Source organism: Plectropomus leopardus, chromosome 13 (assembly GCF_008729295.1).
Source record: "Plectropomus leopardus isolate mb chromosome 13, YSFRI_Pleo_2.0, whole genome shotgun sequence".
NCBI classification, from domain to species: domain Eukaryota; kingdom Metazoa; phylum Chordata; class Actinopteri; order Perciformes; family Serranidae; genus Plectropomus; species Plectropomus leopardus.
The window spans coordinates 30,404,805-30,422,701 of NC_056475.1; the positions used below are offsets into that span (position 1 = coordinate 30,404,805).

The following is a 17,897-nucleotide window of genomic DNA, read 5'->3' on the forward strand; positions in this document are numbered from 1 at the left end:
ACTGATATTTCTCTCGAGCTGCTTACTACTTGAGTAATTATTCAATAATTGTACAACAAATTTGATATATACGGGGAAAATGCGTTAGGATCACCATAAGTTTGAATTTTCACTAAGCATGCATCTGTCGGTCGTAGCATAGAGGTAGCTAGAGTTAGCATAAACTTAGCCACACAACGGAGGAAGTTAGTTAGCTTGTAGCTAACTACAGTATATAAAGTAGCGTTAGTTAACCTGTTTAGCGATAGCATTGCGTTGTTAGTAATGTCCCGAACGTCGGTTTTAATTTCACAGTTTAACCACTTCACGGAATAACTCTTCTGTCTGTCGACTAAACTACCTTGAAGCGTCGTTTAACGAAAATGGCCAATACCGTGCTGGAGGTCGGGACGGGCGTGTTCGTCCTCGCGGTGGTTTGGATCGCAGCTCTTGTGTTCGGGATGATGCTGCTGAGAGCTTCTGGATCCGCGAAGTGAGTGCTGACAGCAGCTCCTCAACACTCCCGACACGCACCCGGTCTGAACGTGTTTGCAGAGATTGGTGGACGGTAGTCCAGATAGGGGGGAATTTATCAGTGTAAACCTTATCCCGTTAAAATTTCCTTCACTTTAATTTTGGTTTGCTTATTAGCCAAAGCACACATCATCTGGAACATAGATAACGTAAACTATGACATAAGTAAGGTTGTCTCGAAAATTCGGCATATGTTTGACCAATGAGGTAACCCTTTATAACAATAAAACGCAAAGAAAAAGAGGAAAAAACTAACTATTGAACGCAGGAGAATGACAGACGAATTAACCCCCAAAAAATAAAATAAAAGAACATTATTAAACAAATATTGAATGAATGAATGAATTAAAAAAACAACTCTTTTTTAAGTAAAAGAAAGTTAAAAATCAGAGGAAAAACTGTAACTTGTAACATAATTTTAGATGTGTTCATATACATAACATAGTTTTTCCCTTGTTTTTTTTCTTTTATTTTATCTTTTTCCCTAGCTATTGTTTTTTTCTTTTTAAAAATAATTTTCTAATCTACTAATTTCTTGCAATTTGTGGAAGATTTCTTACCAGGTTGCTCATTGCCTTTTCCCCATGCTTTTGAAAGAAACTGCAACTATTTGCTCAGGGGTCATACATAGGAATACCTGTGAAAGAAGCACAAGAAAAGAGATGTCACTCCAGGTTTCAAAGGGTTAAAGGGAGGAAAGATGTAGAGATAAAGAAATTTAATGCTGAAATATAGTCGAATTAGGTGTCACATTGAAGAGTGGATGTGGATTCATAAGACACCTTTAGCTGATTTTAGCAGTTATTAATCTATTTGTAATGGAGAAAAATGTGTTACTGGAATTTGCCTAGGTTTTGGGTGCTTACAATAAACATATCATTTCTGTACTGGGATACTGAAATTAAAGGAAAAGCAATAGACAGATAAATTAATAGAAAATTCACATAAAATATGAGAAAGAGATGCTTTAAAAATATATCTTAACAAATACGTAACTCATAATTTTATTTGTTTAGTTGTCTACCCAAATAGATAAACAAAAAAAAACAAAAAAAAATAGTTTCTCACCTAAATTCTATGAAACAATTTGTTATACCCACATGCTTCTATACTAGTGGACTGCTAAGGGCGCACACCTCCCAGTCCCTGCTGATTAATACAAGTGCAACGGAACCTAATACTGTTTAAGTCAGTAAATGTTCATCTCTATGTCGAATACACTGTGAACCAACAACTGGTATAAGGGGCAATTACAGTGGCGTTTAAATGGGGTGAAACATGGTGCAGTTTACTTAATTGGGAAGTTAACAACTTTTTTTATAAACATAATAAAGAACACCATTGTTTTGATTGGTACTTTAGAATAACATTATCCTCAGATAACCTTGTGTTTACTGCAAGTCTAGCCACAAATCAGCAGTGGGAGACTTTGTATCATTCTCTTTGTTTAACTTGTGTGTGTGTGTGTGTGTGTGTGTGTGTGTGTGTGTGTGTGTTGTGTCTCTCCAGGTTGGGCGTCATCCCCATTTTCTTACTGGCTCTCACCATCACTTTAGTGCTGGTGTTTTTCCCTCGCAGCCCAGAGACAGCTCCCCCATTCAAAGAGATAGAGGTGAGCTCTACACAGTGATCTCACACATCTTTACACTCGGGGTCGACCGATATTGTTTTTCAGGGGCTATACCGATACATCAGACTGACACTGGGCTGACACCGATACCGGTACTTAATGAGACTGATAACTGATATTTGGAACAAATATGAATTTGGAATATAACAAACTAATACAACACTTCGTTGAAATGCCTTTAGCAAATGTTTAATCAAAACTGAATCTTTCAACATCATATACAACAAGTTCCCAGCAACTTGTTTAAAAATAAAATTTGATGACATGTTTTAATAAAAAAATTAATAAATAAAAATAGCTCCCTGAAATTTTACAAAGTAAAAGACCCTCCCATGCTACACTTTTTTGCATATATTGCAGACTGGCTTCCCTGGTGTTGCTTGAGTGTGATACGCACACTTTTTTAATAATTAATTTCATCATTCAAATAAAACGCAGATGCAGATAACACAGACATCGGCTCTGATAACTGGCTAGGCCGCTAATCTGTCGACCCCTACTTACACACACTGGCTCAGACACTCACACAACTATATGTTAGTTTAAATCGCATCTATCAGCTATTAGTTTGTCAACTAAGTGAACTTAAATTCACATCTCATGTCCTGGCTTAAGTATGAATTAGGGCTGCAGGATTAATTGAGAAAAAAAATCACAATTTCGATTCATGCGGCCCTGTGATCTAATTTCTAAATAATAATAATTCACTCACTCCTATTTCCCTATGTATTCATGTCATGCAGCATTCACATGTTGACTTCTTTGCTACGGAACAATCCAGTGTTTCAGTGTTTTATTTACGTTATTTAGCTAGTTTATGTGCACTTGTTTCATTTTTAGCTCAGTGTGAGAGCTGATTTCCTGTTGCTTGGAGGAAAAAGAAATGTGACCAACACAGGTGACATTAGTTAACCTCTCGTTATATTACTGTAAGTGCAATAAAATCTTACAAACAAGTGTTACTTATTATTATAATCCACTTTAAACCACAGATAGACACATGTCGACCCCAAATTAGTCACGTCAGAGCTGACAGGCTGCATGTGTTGTGGCTTTACTCATGTCTGTGCAATAGCCCGGAGTTTTTAAACTTCCTGTGTGTTCACTGTAGCTTTTAACTATGTGGTTTGATGTGAAGTTTTTCTCCCACGTTGCTGTTTGTACTTTCAGATATCTGCATCATTTTACAGATTCATGCTCGTTTTTGGATGGATAGTATTAAGTCTCTTTCGATGAAAAATCAATATTTCTTGTGTAGGCTGCTACACAATAAAAGCTATTATACAGCAAAATGTTGGACTTTTATTGTGAAGAATCTACAGAAAATGAAATATCCACTGTTTTACAGCCACTCAAGACAAGTGTGTCATATACTGGTCATATCCCTTTCCCAACAAAATTGGTGCAAACACGCAGGTTTTCCAAACACGAGTAAACAGGCTAAAAATAGGGAATGGACTGCTTTCCCACTGTCAGTAGAGCAGAGCTGTGTAGACGGCACTGCAGCACATGAGTATGCCTTTCTGTGTGTCGGGGTCGTTGGTGTGTTCGTTCGACTTTATGGACAGGCCGGAAAACAGGTTAGTAAACAGCAGAAAGCAGCATGGAGGCCTGAGAAAACATAATGGTGGTTACTTCTCCTTATATATCTTACTTACTGAGTCTCCGTTTCAAATTCGGTGCAGACTAATTTGGATCGATTGGTGATGGGTGTTTTGTTTCCATTAGAGATGTAATGATGCATTGCAAGGCAGTTAAAAATTGATCAGTCAAAATATGTGAGATTCAAATTGGTGAAATGAAAAATGAACTGCGATACTTTCTTTGAACAGCATTGGGCGTAATCTGTTTTTGACTTTGCTCAATGTGTCATGACACTGTGTTCAACATCCTACGTCATGTCTGACACAAGAGACAACTCGCAAACATAAATAAGACAAAACAAAGGCTTTGCGACAGGTGATATTGAAATAGAAGACGCACCCTCCAGTTTCAAATCGAGAGTGTGGCAGCATTTGAGCTTCCTCAAGTCAGAAAGAAATAAAGGCGAGCAGATAACAGAAAAGACAAAAACAGTCTGTAAATATTGCAAGAGGGTGTTGAACTACACAAATAGTACAACTAACATGATGCAGCATGTAAGCTGGCATCATAGAAAGGAGCTCCGGTCAGCCCCACCTATGCACGTTACTCCTTAACCACAACTACACGGTCAAACCAAGTGCATTTGCAACCCTGCTTGCCCAAATGAGTACAAGAGCCAAAGAGAGTGCCCAATTTAACATCCATGAGTGGGAAATGGCCAACTTTCCCCTTTCCACAGCAGCCACCTCTGTCCCAGTGAAAGGGGGTTTTCTTTAACATCAGGGGACATTGTGAATGTCCAGAAATGCATTTATTGCATAGTTGGTGTCTTGCATGTATACCCTACTTTAGAAATAATAAAAAGAAGATTAAGTGAAGTATTTTGTATATTTTTTGTTTGAAATAATTAATGGAATATTTTTCAGTCATAACTTTTCTGTAATCTCATTTTGTATTTAAAAAAAAAATCTTGAGAAAATCATATTGTGAACCCAGTATTGTGAATCGCATCGAATCGTGGGTTGAGTGAATTGTTACATCCCTAGTTTCCATTGGAGCCTATCAGAGCCAGCTAGGACAAGGATACCCTTGTCTGCTGCAGTGTCATTTGACGCAGGTGCGAATGCCAGTTGTACACTTTCCCATTGCATTGAAAAGCCAGATGTTAGCAGTTGTTAGTAGTTTTTTTTGTGCAGTGGGAATGAGGCTTCAGTATGTGTATTATTTATTCAAAAGCTGTAACTTTACACTCTATTTTGTATAATTAACAGTTTATAAGTTCATCATTTTGATGTATCTAAGAGACAAAAAGACTTGAGGGTTTTTTTTGTTACAAGAGCACTTGTCTTATGTTAGCGTTGTCTATATAAAGCCCTGTCTACCCAGCAAGCATCTCAGACATGTTTTTTTCACTTAAGCATCTAAGAGTGCAATAAATGAAAAAATAAGAGTTGTGTGAGAAAATCGTGATCTTAATCCTGAGAGAGAACAATTGTGATTCACATTCTAGCAAAAACAGTGGTCCATCCTGGTATGAATGAGTATGCTGTTCTACATTAAAATCCAAAAACGACAGAGAAATTATTTCACTCTAGAGTTTAAGAAATGTCGATGATTTGGTTTGAAAGGTGCCAACATGCTGAATGGGCATTTCACTACATGAAGAGGCATAATAAAAATAATCAGCTGTGGAATCCATTCGAAAGAAATATTCCAAATCAGTATTATATCAGACCTTTTATTGCATTAAAAACACTGAGTCTTGCTTTCTTATTGTCTGTTATTGTGGCTAATGCATAATGACAACATAATGTACTTGAGCTGGAAATAACAGCAGGCCTGGGATGTTTTCAGTTCTGTTGTGAGGCCATTTGGCTTTCATTACTACCAAATGTTTGGGACAACTGAAAAAGAGGATTCAGTGCCCAGAAAACAAACAGCTTATTTTAACTCACTGGTCATCTCATACTCACTTTTATGCTCCCAAAAATGATATTCAAGCACACATGGCTCAGTTCACTTGATGCATTATTTAACATTAAAAATAGTAAATGAAATAAAAGTTCTCTTAGTTCCTAATGATTACAGTTAATGTATGTCAAAAGGTAATTCATGTTTTTTTTGTGTGAGTGTGTGTGGGGGTGGGGGGCAAATGCCAACAGACAAAGCTCTGAATCCTCTGACTAAGGATTCAGGTTTTATGTAGTTTTGAGGTAGGTGATTCTAAACAACCTATCCCAAAGACTCTAATATAAGCCAGTATCCGCTGTGTGCCTGTAAATGGCATGTGTCATTGTGTGTGCACGTCTGTGTATGTGCTTGTCATAAAGGCCTGCTCTGCTTTATCTTAGTCCAACAGCAACACAGAACAAACACTCCCCCATGTTGCCTCCGGGTCGTGCCAATAAGCCGGCCAGATCTGCCAAGCAAGCTGCCACCCCATAGAAATAGCGGAGCAGAGCCCCGTCCCGGCTAGCTCACATTTTATAGCCTTTGTGCAAAAGCAGATACTAGACTAGCAACAGAGAGACACAGCAAAATGGGACTTCCTGGTTTTCTGTTTAAGGCTTAAAGTCAACACACGGCTACTTTAGACATTGACCGCAGTATTTAAAAAAGTCCCAAAGTCATCACCACCCCATTGGTTTGCTTTGTACAGCAACCTTTATCAATAATCTATGGTCCCCTTTTATTTCTTGAATTGTGACGATCTGTAACAAAATATTTCATTTGAGGAGCTCACATGTTTATAGTGTGTAACAATCGTAAAGAGGCTTCTCAAAGTAATTTGCAATTTTTTTCATGAAAGGAATGTAGTCATCTTTTGCATATTTTAAAGGGTAGTTTTTAGAATAGAATAAAATGGCTTAGTTTTCATTTTGAAGTTGTCATATACTGTCACTTTGTCATTGGCCACTCTCAAACAGAGATGGCGCTATCTGGCCACAATGAAGTCCCCTCTTTATACCTACCACCCCTGCATTTTTACACAGGACCAAACGATGGTGACATCTTTCTGCTCCAGTGTGTGGTTATACACTGCACCGCACTACTAAGAGGCTAAAATTAGCTCGTTTACCCAGGACATTTTATTTCCATCCCTGCTGATTGCCAAGCTGGAGCTGATAAATACCTGTTACTACTGCAGAGTCATTTGATGCGGGTGTAACTGCCAGTTGTAACCTTTCCATATAACATACAAAAGCCAGATGTTAGTAAGTGTTAGTGAGTTTTGTGTGTGGTGGGAAAGGGGCTCATGAGTGGAAATGCCAGTTCAAGGCTTCTGAACGGCAGTCTACAAACCAATGGGTGACTTCATGGTGGCTATGTCCATTATTTATACAGTCTGTGAGCTAGAGGCTTCCTGTAGTTCAGTTATACTCAATTTACAGACTGTGGACCAGATCTGGCCTCCAACAGGGTGCCGAGTGGCCCCCCAAAATTTTCTCATTCACAGTTAAAATGAAGAGATATACATGCTGAGAATGTTTTTTGTACATTTAGTGTACATTAGGTGCCAGAGTACTTAAAACAACATCAAAATTGAGCTTGTTTATCAAAAAAGCGGAAGGTAGAGGATTCCCCACACTCCTAACAGAGGTCCTAGCTAAGCCCCTAATGTCCTAAAATCTTAGAAATGTCCCAAAAATCTAGAAATGCCTTAAAATCCTAGACACATTCTAAAATCCTAGAAAACTCCAAAAATCATATACACATCCTAAAATCCTAGAAATGTCCTAAAATCCTTTAAATGTCTTGAAATCCTAGAAACATGTATGGGGCTGCTGCGACTTGCCCCTGGCTCCCTGTCATTTCTGTTAAGTGGCCCCTAAGCAAAGAACACTGAGTATCCCTTAAATTATGAAAAACTTAAATTATGAGTATAAAACAACATACATGACATATATAATACTTACATTAAACAAAAATAAAATGCATGTGAAGGTGTAAAACTGCTGTATTGAGGACAGTCAATGACATTTTGTGTTCATATCATTTTCTGATGTAGACTAATTATTAGTTAACTCACACAAAACCTGAAATCTTGCTTGCTAGGAGAGAGTAGTTGATAGCGTGTGTTTTCCGCTGTGTAAGAATGTGTGCAGACTGTGTAAGAAATGTCTAACCTCTCGCTGTTAACTAAAAGTAAAATATCATGGTGCCAATTAGGCTAGTCCCAGACTAGGGAAGGGGGTGGTTTATACTGCACCCTCCTCTCCCACCTGCCCCCCACCCGCCTGCCAGCTACCACCCGTGCGCTCAATGGCACATTAATAAAACATGGCCCACACTTTGGGTTCCTGCTTGCTGTGTAATTGGCAAATTAAAAAGTGAGATGTGTTAAATGCATCCATAAGAGACGGCATATATCATCCCCACCTCTCCTAGACACCAGTGGATTTGCGCACACACACATACACACTCATTCCACAACAGTCCCTGTGAAATCTCTCTGTAGTCAGCAGTAGGGCTGATACTCTTCTGGTATTATCTGGCTTAAGGGCATTTTCTCAGTTTGTATTTGTGTATTCAGGGTTGGCTTATGATCTAAATATTAACACAGACCCAGAGCTATCAGCAAAGTGTTGATTAAATCTATCGATGGCAACTTTATGAACTCCAAACTTTGTCTAACTTAAGCAACACTTATGACATCTCGGAGATCTATTGTCTCTGCGCCTCGTTTGCTTCAGATCTGCTAATTGACGCATTACACGCAGTGCTCCCTGAGTTGTGTCCCCACTTATCATCCATCTAGATAAAACAACAGCAGTATCAAAAAATAAACAGCACCCCAGAATTAGAAGCTGTGAGGAAACAGTGGAACAACAAACCGGCTATGTCTTTAAATACCCTACTGCACAAGTTATTCCCTGAACATACACGTCTTATTCCGGTTAGACTTGGGCAGTATCATGGTATAGCAGGGTATTTAGAAATCTTAAATGTGTGGTTTTCAATACTGCAAAAAATACAGGCATTCCTCTCTCTGTTAAACTCATTGTATGTAGTGCACAGCACGCACCACCAGAGCTCAGTCTCCAGTCTCTACTGGTGGAACAGACAGCTGAGCTGAAAGACAGAGTGCCACCAAGTGGTGGAGGGAAAAAATACAGGATTGTAAACAGCCGGCGGCCAGCAGGCAGAGAGAGACCGTGGTGAATAACAGCATGTTTTTTACATCTAACTTAGTGAATTAAGGATTTTTTTTTACTAAACCAGAGCTGGTGATTGTTGGAACAGTGGACTTACTTACTAAATAACCAAGACAGTTTAGGTGAGTTATATTTAGTTTTTGTCAAGTTTGAATGAAGTCGATGAGGCAATTCAATCTCATAAGTCTTCAGCAATCAAGAGAAAGTTGAATGCACAAAGTGTATAGTGTATTTTTCTGTTTAATAAGGAAAATAGATGTGAGGGTTATTACTTTTCTCAACATTTTGTGGGTTTCTATTTTGTATTTATTAGTCTGAAAAACTGCGAGAAAGTAGCGCCGCACACTTTTACTGTTATAACATGTACCCAGGTGAAATTTCAGGAAGGTACGAAGATGAAATATTACATACCGCCCAAGCGTAATTGAATCAGTTATCGCCACTGGACTGGATGTCAGAGCCTCCGTACGGTACGGGCTCGGTTACAATCAGGAGATAGGCATAGGTTTGACTGTCAAATCTGTTGAAAAGTCACTAGTCGTAGATGCTGCATCTCAAATTCTTGGTGAAAACATGATTTCTTCTAAAACTGCCGAAAAAAAAATTAAGAAAAAAAAAATGGCCAAAATGCAGGAAATATGCAAGGGCATGTTCGCATTAAAAATCAGCAGTAAAATCAATACAACTACAGGCATTTAATTTGTATGCATACAAACACATTCAGATATGCTAGCATGATGAATATTATTTCTGAAACAGTGCTAAAATGCTCATGCACAGAGATTGTTTTAATTTCAAAATGCTGTTTTAAAATGAAAATGCATCAGTGTAAATATGGCCTCCTAAACAGTATTGAATGTGGATCAGTTCTGTCTGGCAGATCTGTTAACTCTTTGACAGCGTTCAGCATTCTTTGGCTGCGTTCAGATGCCTTTCACAAGCTATATGATCCTTTCCAACTTGAGCAGACTGGACTTATTTCTTTATAAAACCTGGAGGAAAATGGTAGTGTAACTTGGCAAGAAACATCCAACAAGAAAATACTAAAATGAGACAAGAAAATTAACCTAAAAATAGTTTTAAGGCATAATTATTAGAAAATCATCCAAAATTAGTGATTTTTAAAAAAAATAATTATATTATTAATTATAATTATAATATTTTTATTTACAATTATTTTACTGAAAAAATATAATTACATATTTTCCAGCAGGCCACTTTGTTGTTTGTTTAAAAAAAGGCAATGAGCAACTTGGCAAGAAATGTCCCACAAATTGCAAAAAAAAAAAGTGAAAAGTACCCCTAGAAAAATAGTTTTAAAAATGAGGGAATTATTTTCAGAACATTATCCATAATATAGTGAGAAATATCCTGGAAACTATATTTATAATTTTTTTTTTTATTATGCTACAGTAAAAAAATATTGAATATTATTCTGCATTTTTACAGGTCTTTTTTGTGCATATTTTCAGGTAATTTTCTTAAAACTTTTTTGCTTATTCATGCTAACTCGCTTCTTCCCTTCTCCTAGTGTTTTTGAATGAAATCAGAGCAATTTGATCTGGTTTCAAAGGGTTAAATAAGGCCAGTAATACAACAGAAATGATTCCAGTACTATTGCAGCTCCTAAATAACCTTGAAAAAGCTGTGCACATACATCATGGTAAATATGACCAACTTGGGGTGCCTGGTGGCTCAGTGGATAAAGTGGCGCCCCATGTGCAGAGGCTACGTCCTCGCTGCAGGGGCAGTGGGTTAGATTCTGGCCTCTGCCCTTTGCTGCATGTCTCAAGGCAATAAAAAAGCCCAAAAAAATAATCTTTACTCTTTAATCTCTTAACAAAAATATATATATATGTGACCAGCTTGCTGTATTCGTTTGTACTCACTGTTGTCTTTTGATGATCCAGGGTGCTTCAGGTGTCCATTGATTTGCAGGATGTGAGGAGAGTTGCTGTGTGACATTCAACTGATATGTCAGATTGTCACATTCAAACAAAATCCAAAAAACTCAAAAAACATTCCCACACAGGCCTTTACAAAAACAAAGTTCAAATCAATGTGGCCATGAATGAATTTATCAAACTAAAAAACTGAGATTTAACCAAACACACAGCAGCTGAAGACTAGATCCTCTCTGGCTTCTTCTCTGCTTGACTCATCCAGCACACCTGTCTTTGATGAGAGCAGCCTGAGATGCCAGGTCAGGTGATGCATTCAAGCAACCCCCACAAAAAAGTGAAATTATAAGTGCTTACTGGAAATGGCTCCAATAAGTACATGAAGGGAATTAATCACTACTCATAAAGCATTGTATCGTAAGTGTTAATTTTAGCCAAATAGTAAAAGTAGCTGTATGATCTCAAATTGAAATTGCAGTGAGAGTGCTTACTGAAGAGGGAATGTACTTATTTTTCTGCCCTCTTTTCACCACTCAGGACCCAAAATGTACCATACACAGTTTGTTTGTGTCGGCTTTGAGGTCTCCGTCACTTTCACAACAAAACAAAACAGTCAATGCAGGCCTGCCGAATGCAGCAGAGTTGGGCAATTTATCACTCAGAAATATCTCAAATTAAATCTAACTGTGCATTCATGGAGCCAAATATGCCCTCCTCTCTCAGAGCCCACAGCAGACAGCAGTCACCAGTCCACCACAAAAAAAGAAGTCAGCTTAAATGCAACTGGCAGCAAAGTTGTCAGTCCGTGGGCAGATATATCTCAGCACTGGTACAACTCAACTGCTGCTGACCATCAGTTATGATAAGATGTCAACTAAGAAAACAGAAAAAACATAATATCAACTTATTTTGTCATCAGAAGTGTTAAAACCATTGAACCAAGAGCACATCGGCTTAATTTTTAATCAAAAACATGGTAAGAAATGCTAAGGAAAAAATGTCTAGGGAAAAAAAATGAAAAAAGTTCGGGAGAAAGTATATTTCTAATGATGATTGCATTTTTTTAGAGTACACATATTCCCAGGTCATTTTGTTCTGTGTTTTTTTTTTCTTTTTTTTAAACTTCATACACTTCAGATCATTTCTTCTTTAATTGTTCATTGCCTTCTTCCCATGCTTTGGAAAGCTCAGGTTTCACAGGGTTAATTTAAACAAGGTATTGGATTTTTAATTTGTGTGTGTGTGTGTGTGTGTGTGTGTGTGTGTGTGTGTGTGTGTGTGTATGCAGAATGTCCTCACGTAATGCCACATTAAATCTCTCCGCACAGCTTTTGTGAAGGCCCTCTCCTGACATCTAGTGGCTGATAGAGCAAATACTGAATTTTTGAACAACCATGCATTTGCATACATTGAACACTATTTACTCTGTAAAAACAGCTCCAGTATGTGCTTTAAGACCTCCAAAAGGTGAATGCATTCCCTCTTTGTCTCTACAGATAGTGGACACTTTGTTCATCGGCCGCTACGTGCTGCTGGCGGTGGTAAGCGTGGTCTTTTTGCTGCTGTTCTTCATGCTGCTCCCCTTTCATTTCCTGGAGCCGGTGTATGCCAAGGCCTTAAGAACACACTAGAGCTGCCAGGGTCAGAGCTGGCACCGGGACCACATAACTGATGTACGCAACTTAAGACAAGCAGGGCCGACAAGAGCCCCTACTGCCTCTTCATGTGGAAACAGACTACAGAATGCATCCCAAACACAAACAGCAGGAGAGCCAATCATTTCCTCAGAAGGAAACTGTTTGTAGGTTGTTGACTGTTTCTGTACAACCAACAGAAGTGAGATATCCAGCAGTACGCTGGTTGTTTTAACAGCACTTTGTATCAGTCAGTAAATTATATGAATAAATGTTGTAGAGTTTGTTTGTTGTTGTTTTTTTCAATTCAACAGCACAGACGCTCCATCTTTTTTTTTTTTTTGCAACTTTATGTTTTCAAAATAAAAGTGTTTGACATGTGAATACATGTATATATTTGGTTGTCATTACACAAATAACCAAAATAGGAGAAAATAGTCATATAAAATAAAGAAAAATAATAATGAATAAAGAAATAAATTACGCAATCTTTTATAAATAAAGTAAATATTTACATTGCCATGCTGATTTTGTCAAGTTAATGTCAATGTAAATAACAGTGCGACACACTTTTATCTCTGGATGAAACAGTGCACTCAGTCAAAGTTCATCTGAATTTTAAATGCATCTCACGTGATGCCCCCTTGACAGTACAGGTGTCTGAAGCCTGCAAATATGTAACCCTACAACAGAAAAAAATGTGAATATGGTTAATCATTTGTATTATTATTATTTGCTGTAGATTATTTAAATTATGCCAATAAATTGCATTACTCTGATGATAACTTCCGCACAGAGTAACTTCACACATAAAAAAACATGACATAACACAATGTGATAAACAATTCAGTTGGCATACAGTTTTTATATCACTGAACATATGCATACAGCATTTTACTGACATGATAGTGACAAAATGCAGTTTTTTTGTTCTACATAGAAACACAAAGAAATGTAAATTTCATTGCAATTAAAATTTTGCTATTGGTGCTGCATGGATACCGATATTTTAGAAACATTTAATTGCATTCAGCAATTGTACAGCCATCTGAAACTGGAGCAGATAGTTTGTCTGACGTTGTGCAAACATGAAGACAATTTTACTCTAAAATAATGCCAACAGATGCCATTAAAAGAGGCTTTCTTTTTTTTACTTTTTCTTCATTTTTCTGTCTTTTAGTCTTAACTAAGAAGCTCATATGGCTTTTTTCATGGTGCCAGGGAGTATTCTAATTCCTCACATTCATTTTTTTTTTTTTTATGAGGAAGTCGTGTGTATATTGCATAGAAGTTGAGTTAACCAGTTAATAAACTACTGACTAAACTACAAGACAAGTGGGCCTCCCACAATGAGGGAATGAAAAGCCTGACCCATAGATGCCTGTCCCAAATATAAGCCTGCAGAGTTTAATGGTTTAAGCAAATAAAAGCCTGAGCTGTTAATTTGAGTTTTACCTTAAGCAGGGTTGTCAAATGATGATATTTACAATTTCTATGGTTAATCACATTTTTTGATGTTTTCAATTCCATTATTTTGCATTGTAAAACAGTTTTAAAATCCTTACTGACAAGTTGAAGCAATTCACACCAAATTGTCTTAATTAGGATTCAAATGACACCAAAAAACTGCATGGGACAAAAATAAAGTGGGCATGTCTGTAAAGGGGAGACGCATGGGTACCCATGCCCATTTCATACAGATATATGGAGGTCAGAGGTCAGGGTACCTTTGTGAAATGGCCATACCATATTTCCATCGTCAAAATTTAGGGATTGTTTACACAGCAATGGTTTTTGCATGAAACATTGAACTTTTTTTGTGGTTTGGATTTTCATTCACACAACGGCATTTTGTGGGCCTGAAAATGCAAGCTTCCAGGCTCTAGAATGTAATTTTTTGAAAACCAAAGCCCTTCTGTCGCCGTGCAAACTGGCAATGCACAGATCCTGTGAGAACGGTAACGTCACAGCTGCATGGGTATTACGTTTCAGACAAATAGCCATGCACAAGTACAAGGACAACAATAACCAAAACAGTGGACTACAGAGCTGTGTTTGTGCTGCTGATTCTAATTACTTTATTAATGCTCCTCCAGTAAAGTGTAGATTTGTTGTACCACTATTGTAGTGTTCTCTATGGTGTGTACCGGCATGCAAACTGCAGCATTTGCAGTTGTTTTTGCAGATCCTTGTACACAAAGTTTGTTTTCACAGTGTTATCATCTGATTTTTTTAAAAAACGCAAAGGAAATTCTTTTCCATTTTTAGTAGGGCTGCCTTGTCTTAACATGGCCTTCTAACTTTGGAATGTTACTTAGCCGACCTTAATGAGAGGCTAGCATGACGTGGTACAGCCTCTTAAATATGAAAATGTCAGCTTGAGATTAAGACGATTACAAAAACAAAAAAAATTCTGTTAAATATGGACCTTGATTAAATCATGATTAAGGCATTAAACGCTGACAGCTCTACAAATGTATTTCAAAAAGTGTCAAACTATCCCTCTAGAATCACCAGGAAAGAAACTGCTAGCTGCTTTAACTGATATTAAGATTCATCATTTGTTTATGTGTGTAGTAAGAAGTTTAAAGGAGGATTGTACAGGTGATTTATTCTACTACTATCCTTCTACTACGACCCAGCAATCTATGGGTTGCAAATTTCTCATTCCTCTCCATTTCCTTCACAGCATATGTAACATTAACCAGCAGGTTGTAGATTTATCTGTGAGAAGTTATTTAGAGGCTAAACATGTATCACTGCGTTTTGCTTTTGTGCTTTACTATTCTGCATTCTGGTTCCGCATTTTGCCAGCCATTGAATCATATCCTGTCCTGTGTTGTCAGCGCTCTGACAAACACAGCGCTGCATTCACATGGTTATGATGCTGATTCCATGGGGTATAAATAAGCAGATGATTCCATAGAGAGTAATGAGCTTTTGCAGTCTAGAGGCTCAATTATAAACACTTGCCCCCCTCCCACCTCCATTTTAAAAGTGTGAAGCCCGAGGAGACGTGGAGTGGAATTCCAACCAGGATGATGAAAGAGAATCTAATGAATCAAAACCAATCCTATTAGTTCCAGCCCACATCTCCATACTGTGGTCCTCTTTCTGCACAACAATCCACCGCATGGTTTCACACAAGCTAGGGAACGGAGGGGATTTCAGCAGGGTGGGACAGGGGATCTGAAACCTTCCAACCTGGAGGGACTTGTTGCCTGTAATTGACCGCATGATTACCGCAAAACATGATCCCAGCCCCCGCAGAAAGTGGCGCTGGGAAACGAGCCGATTACAGTGCACCGAAACTGAATGAAAGAAAACTAAGGCTACGGTATTCAAACTGGCTGACTACAGAGCTTGTAACACTCCCAATGGAGAGAGTTTGGAGACTAGATGGCCCAGGTTTAAGCCAGGATTTTGACTGGAATGCTATGTGGTCCAGCATCCATGAGGCATCTTATAACCCAGATCATCAGCACATTCACCCTTACACAGAGCTTATCTTACCACTATCAATGTTCACCCATAGACTGTATCTAAAAATGGATGACGTGTCTCCACTTACCCCCGCTATGCTTAAGTGAAGCCTAAAAATATCCCTGAAACGGCGACTGCCATCTTGTGTTGGTAACATCATTCAGAGCCAGAGTCTGCGCTGAAACGATCTCTGCGTTGGAGAGTTCCCGCCAAAGCACCTGTTCGACCAGTCACTAGCAGACAGATTGAATGCGAGCATATGGATTTGTTTACACTGCTGTCAATCATGCCAGAAAATACCCCTTTTGTAGAATTGAATAACTCATTAAAACTGAGAACTACCTTCAGTTTTTTTTCCATCGCTGGAAAAAAATATTTGGCTTGTACTTTGAGTTTTTAGTTTGGCCCATGTCCCATATACTAACAGGGAGGAGAGGGCTTTATGTCCTATACTGCAGTCAGACACCAGGGGGCGATCCAGATTGAAAAGCTACACGTTTGGGAGAATTGTCATGTTATCCATCTTTATATACAGTCTATGACATGTCACATGAAACATTTTTTCACATGTTTTGGGACTGCCCTGAAATTATGTTGCAACCAAACTGTCTAATTTGATTCACAAAAAAGTGTGTTGATGTGGCTGGTATCACAGTATTAGAGTATACCAGAGTATTTAATACTGTCATAAATACAGGGGCTCCCTTTTCTATGAAATACATTGTATATAGTGCACAGCATGCACCACCAGAGCTCAGTCTCTGATCTCTACTAGTGGAACAGGCAGCTGAGCTGAAAGACACAGTGACACCTAGTGGTGGAGGGAGAGGTTTCAGGACTGAAAACAGCCAGCAGCCAATTAGCAGAGAGAGTGTGGGGAATAACAGCATGTTTTTTACTTCTATCTCGTTGAATTAAGGATTTATTTCGAGAAAAATTGGACTAGTGGATTAGTGATTGTTGGAATAGTGGACAGATTACTAGCAAAAGGAACCAAGATGGTTTGAGTGATTTTATTTTGTCACTGTCGAGTCTGATTAAAATGTGTTTTATTATGAGTTGATGACATAATTAAGCCATGTCAGTCTACTGTGACCAAGAGAAAGTTGAATGAAAAAGTTGTACTGTTTTATTCTCTGTTTAATAAGGAAAATAGATGTGATAGTCTTACTTTTCTTGGCATTTTGTTGGTTTCTATTGTGTATTTATTAGTCTGAAAAGCTGAAAGTACAGAAGGGAGGTGGATGTGACTGTCATACACGGGTGAAATAAAATCAATATCTGAAAGGATTAAATAGCTTGTGAGAGGCGTCTGAATGAACACAAGAAAGTGATGTTGCAGCAGGTTTTAAAGGGTTAACTTCAACAGAAACTTTCTGCTTCTATCACGTTGACTCATCAACTAAATTCCTGTTTGAGATAATTCAGCTGCAGTTTATGTGTCAAGGTCATGATGCAAAAGATGTTTACATCAATTCCTTGCCGTCTTGAAGTCTGCAAACTCAAGGTCTCTGAATCCCTCAAGTCTGCATCTACAAGATCCCATATTCTCACACACTCTCTCTACCTCACCTTTTGAATCTTTCTCTCTCCCCCATCATCCTGTTCCTCTTTCCTCATTTTAATTTTTGCTACTAACCTCAGTCTCTGGGGAGTGGGAAAATGACAAGAACAAAGCATGTGGGGGTTTGAGGATCATTTGGAGCTGGGAGACGGAGTCTTTGTGGCGCAGCCAGCTGGACATATAAAGAGCTGGGGGCGGGCGAGATTGAGAAAGGGGGGAGCAATGTGAGGGCAAAGAGGTGTGAGCAGAAAGCTTGGGATGCTTGGTTTTCAAACTGCGGAGGGGACGGGGTGCGCTCCTCTCCCCCTCCTCTCCTGCATTCAGACGCACTCAAGCAGAACTCCTGGCTTGCCGTTCACATCCTCGGCCATCTCGGCCTCTGTTTGTGATATGGATACCGTCACCGCCCCACCCACCTCCCACAATGTCCAT

The 17,897-nt window shown here is 38.5% G+C and overlaps 1 protein-coding gene across 1 annotated transcript; it reads left to right on the forward strand.

Annotated features, from left to right (window-relative positions):
- Positions 1–12,649, forward strand: tmem218 (transmembrane protein 218). The gene is made up of 3 exons (XM_042499898.1): positions 1–472; positions 2,023–2,125; positions 12,281–12,649. Exons 1-3 carry the CDS (start codon positions 363–365, stop codon positions 12,413–12,415), a joined length of 348 nt encoding a protein of 115 aa, XP_042355832.1. The 5' UTR covers positions 1–362; the 3' UTR covers positions 12,416–12,649.
- The last annotated feature ends 5,248 nt before the right edge of the window (positions 12,650–17,897 follow it).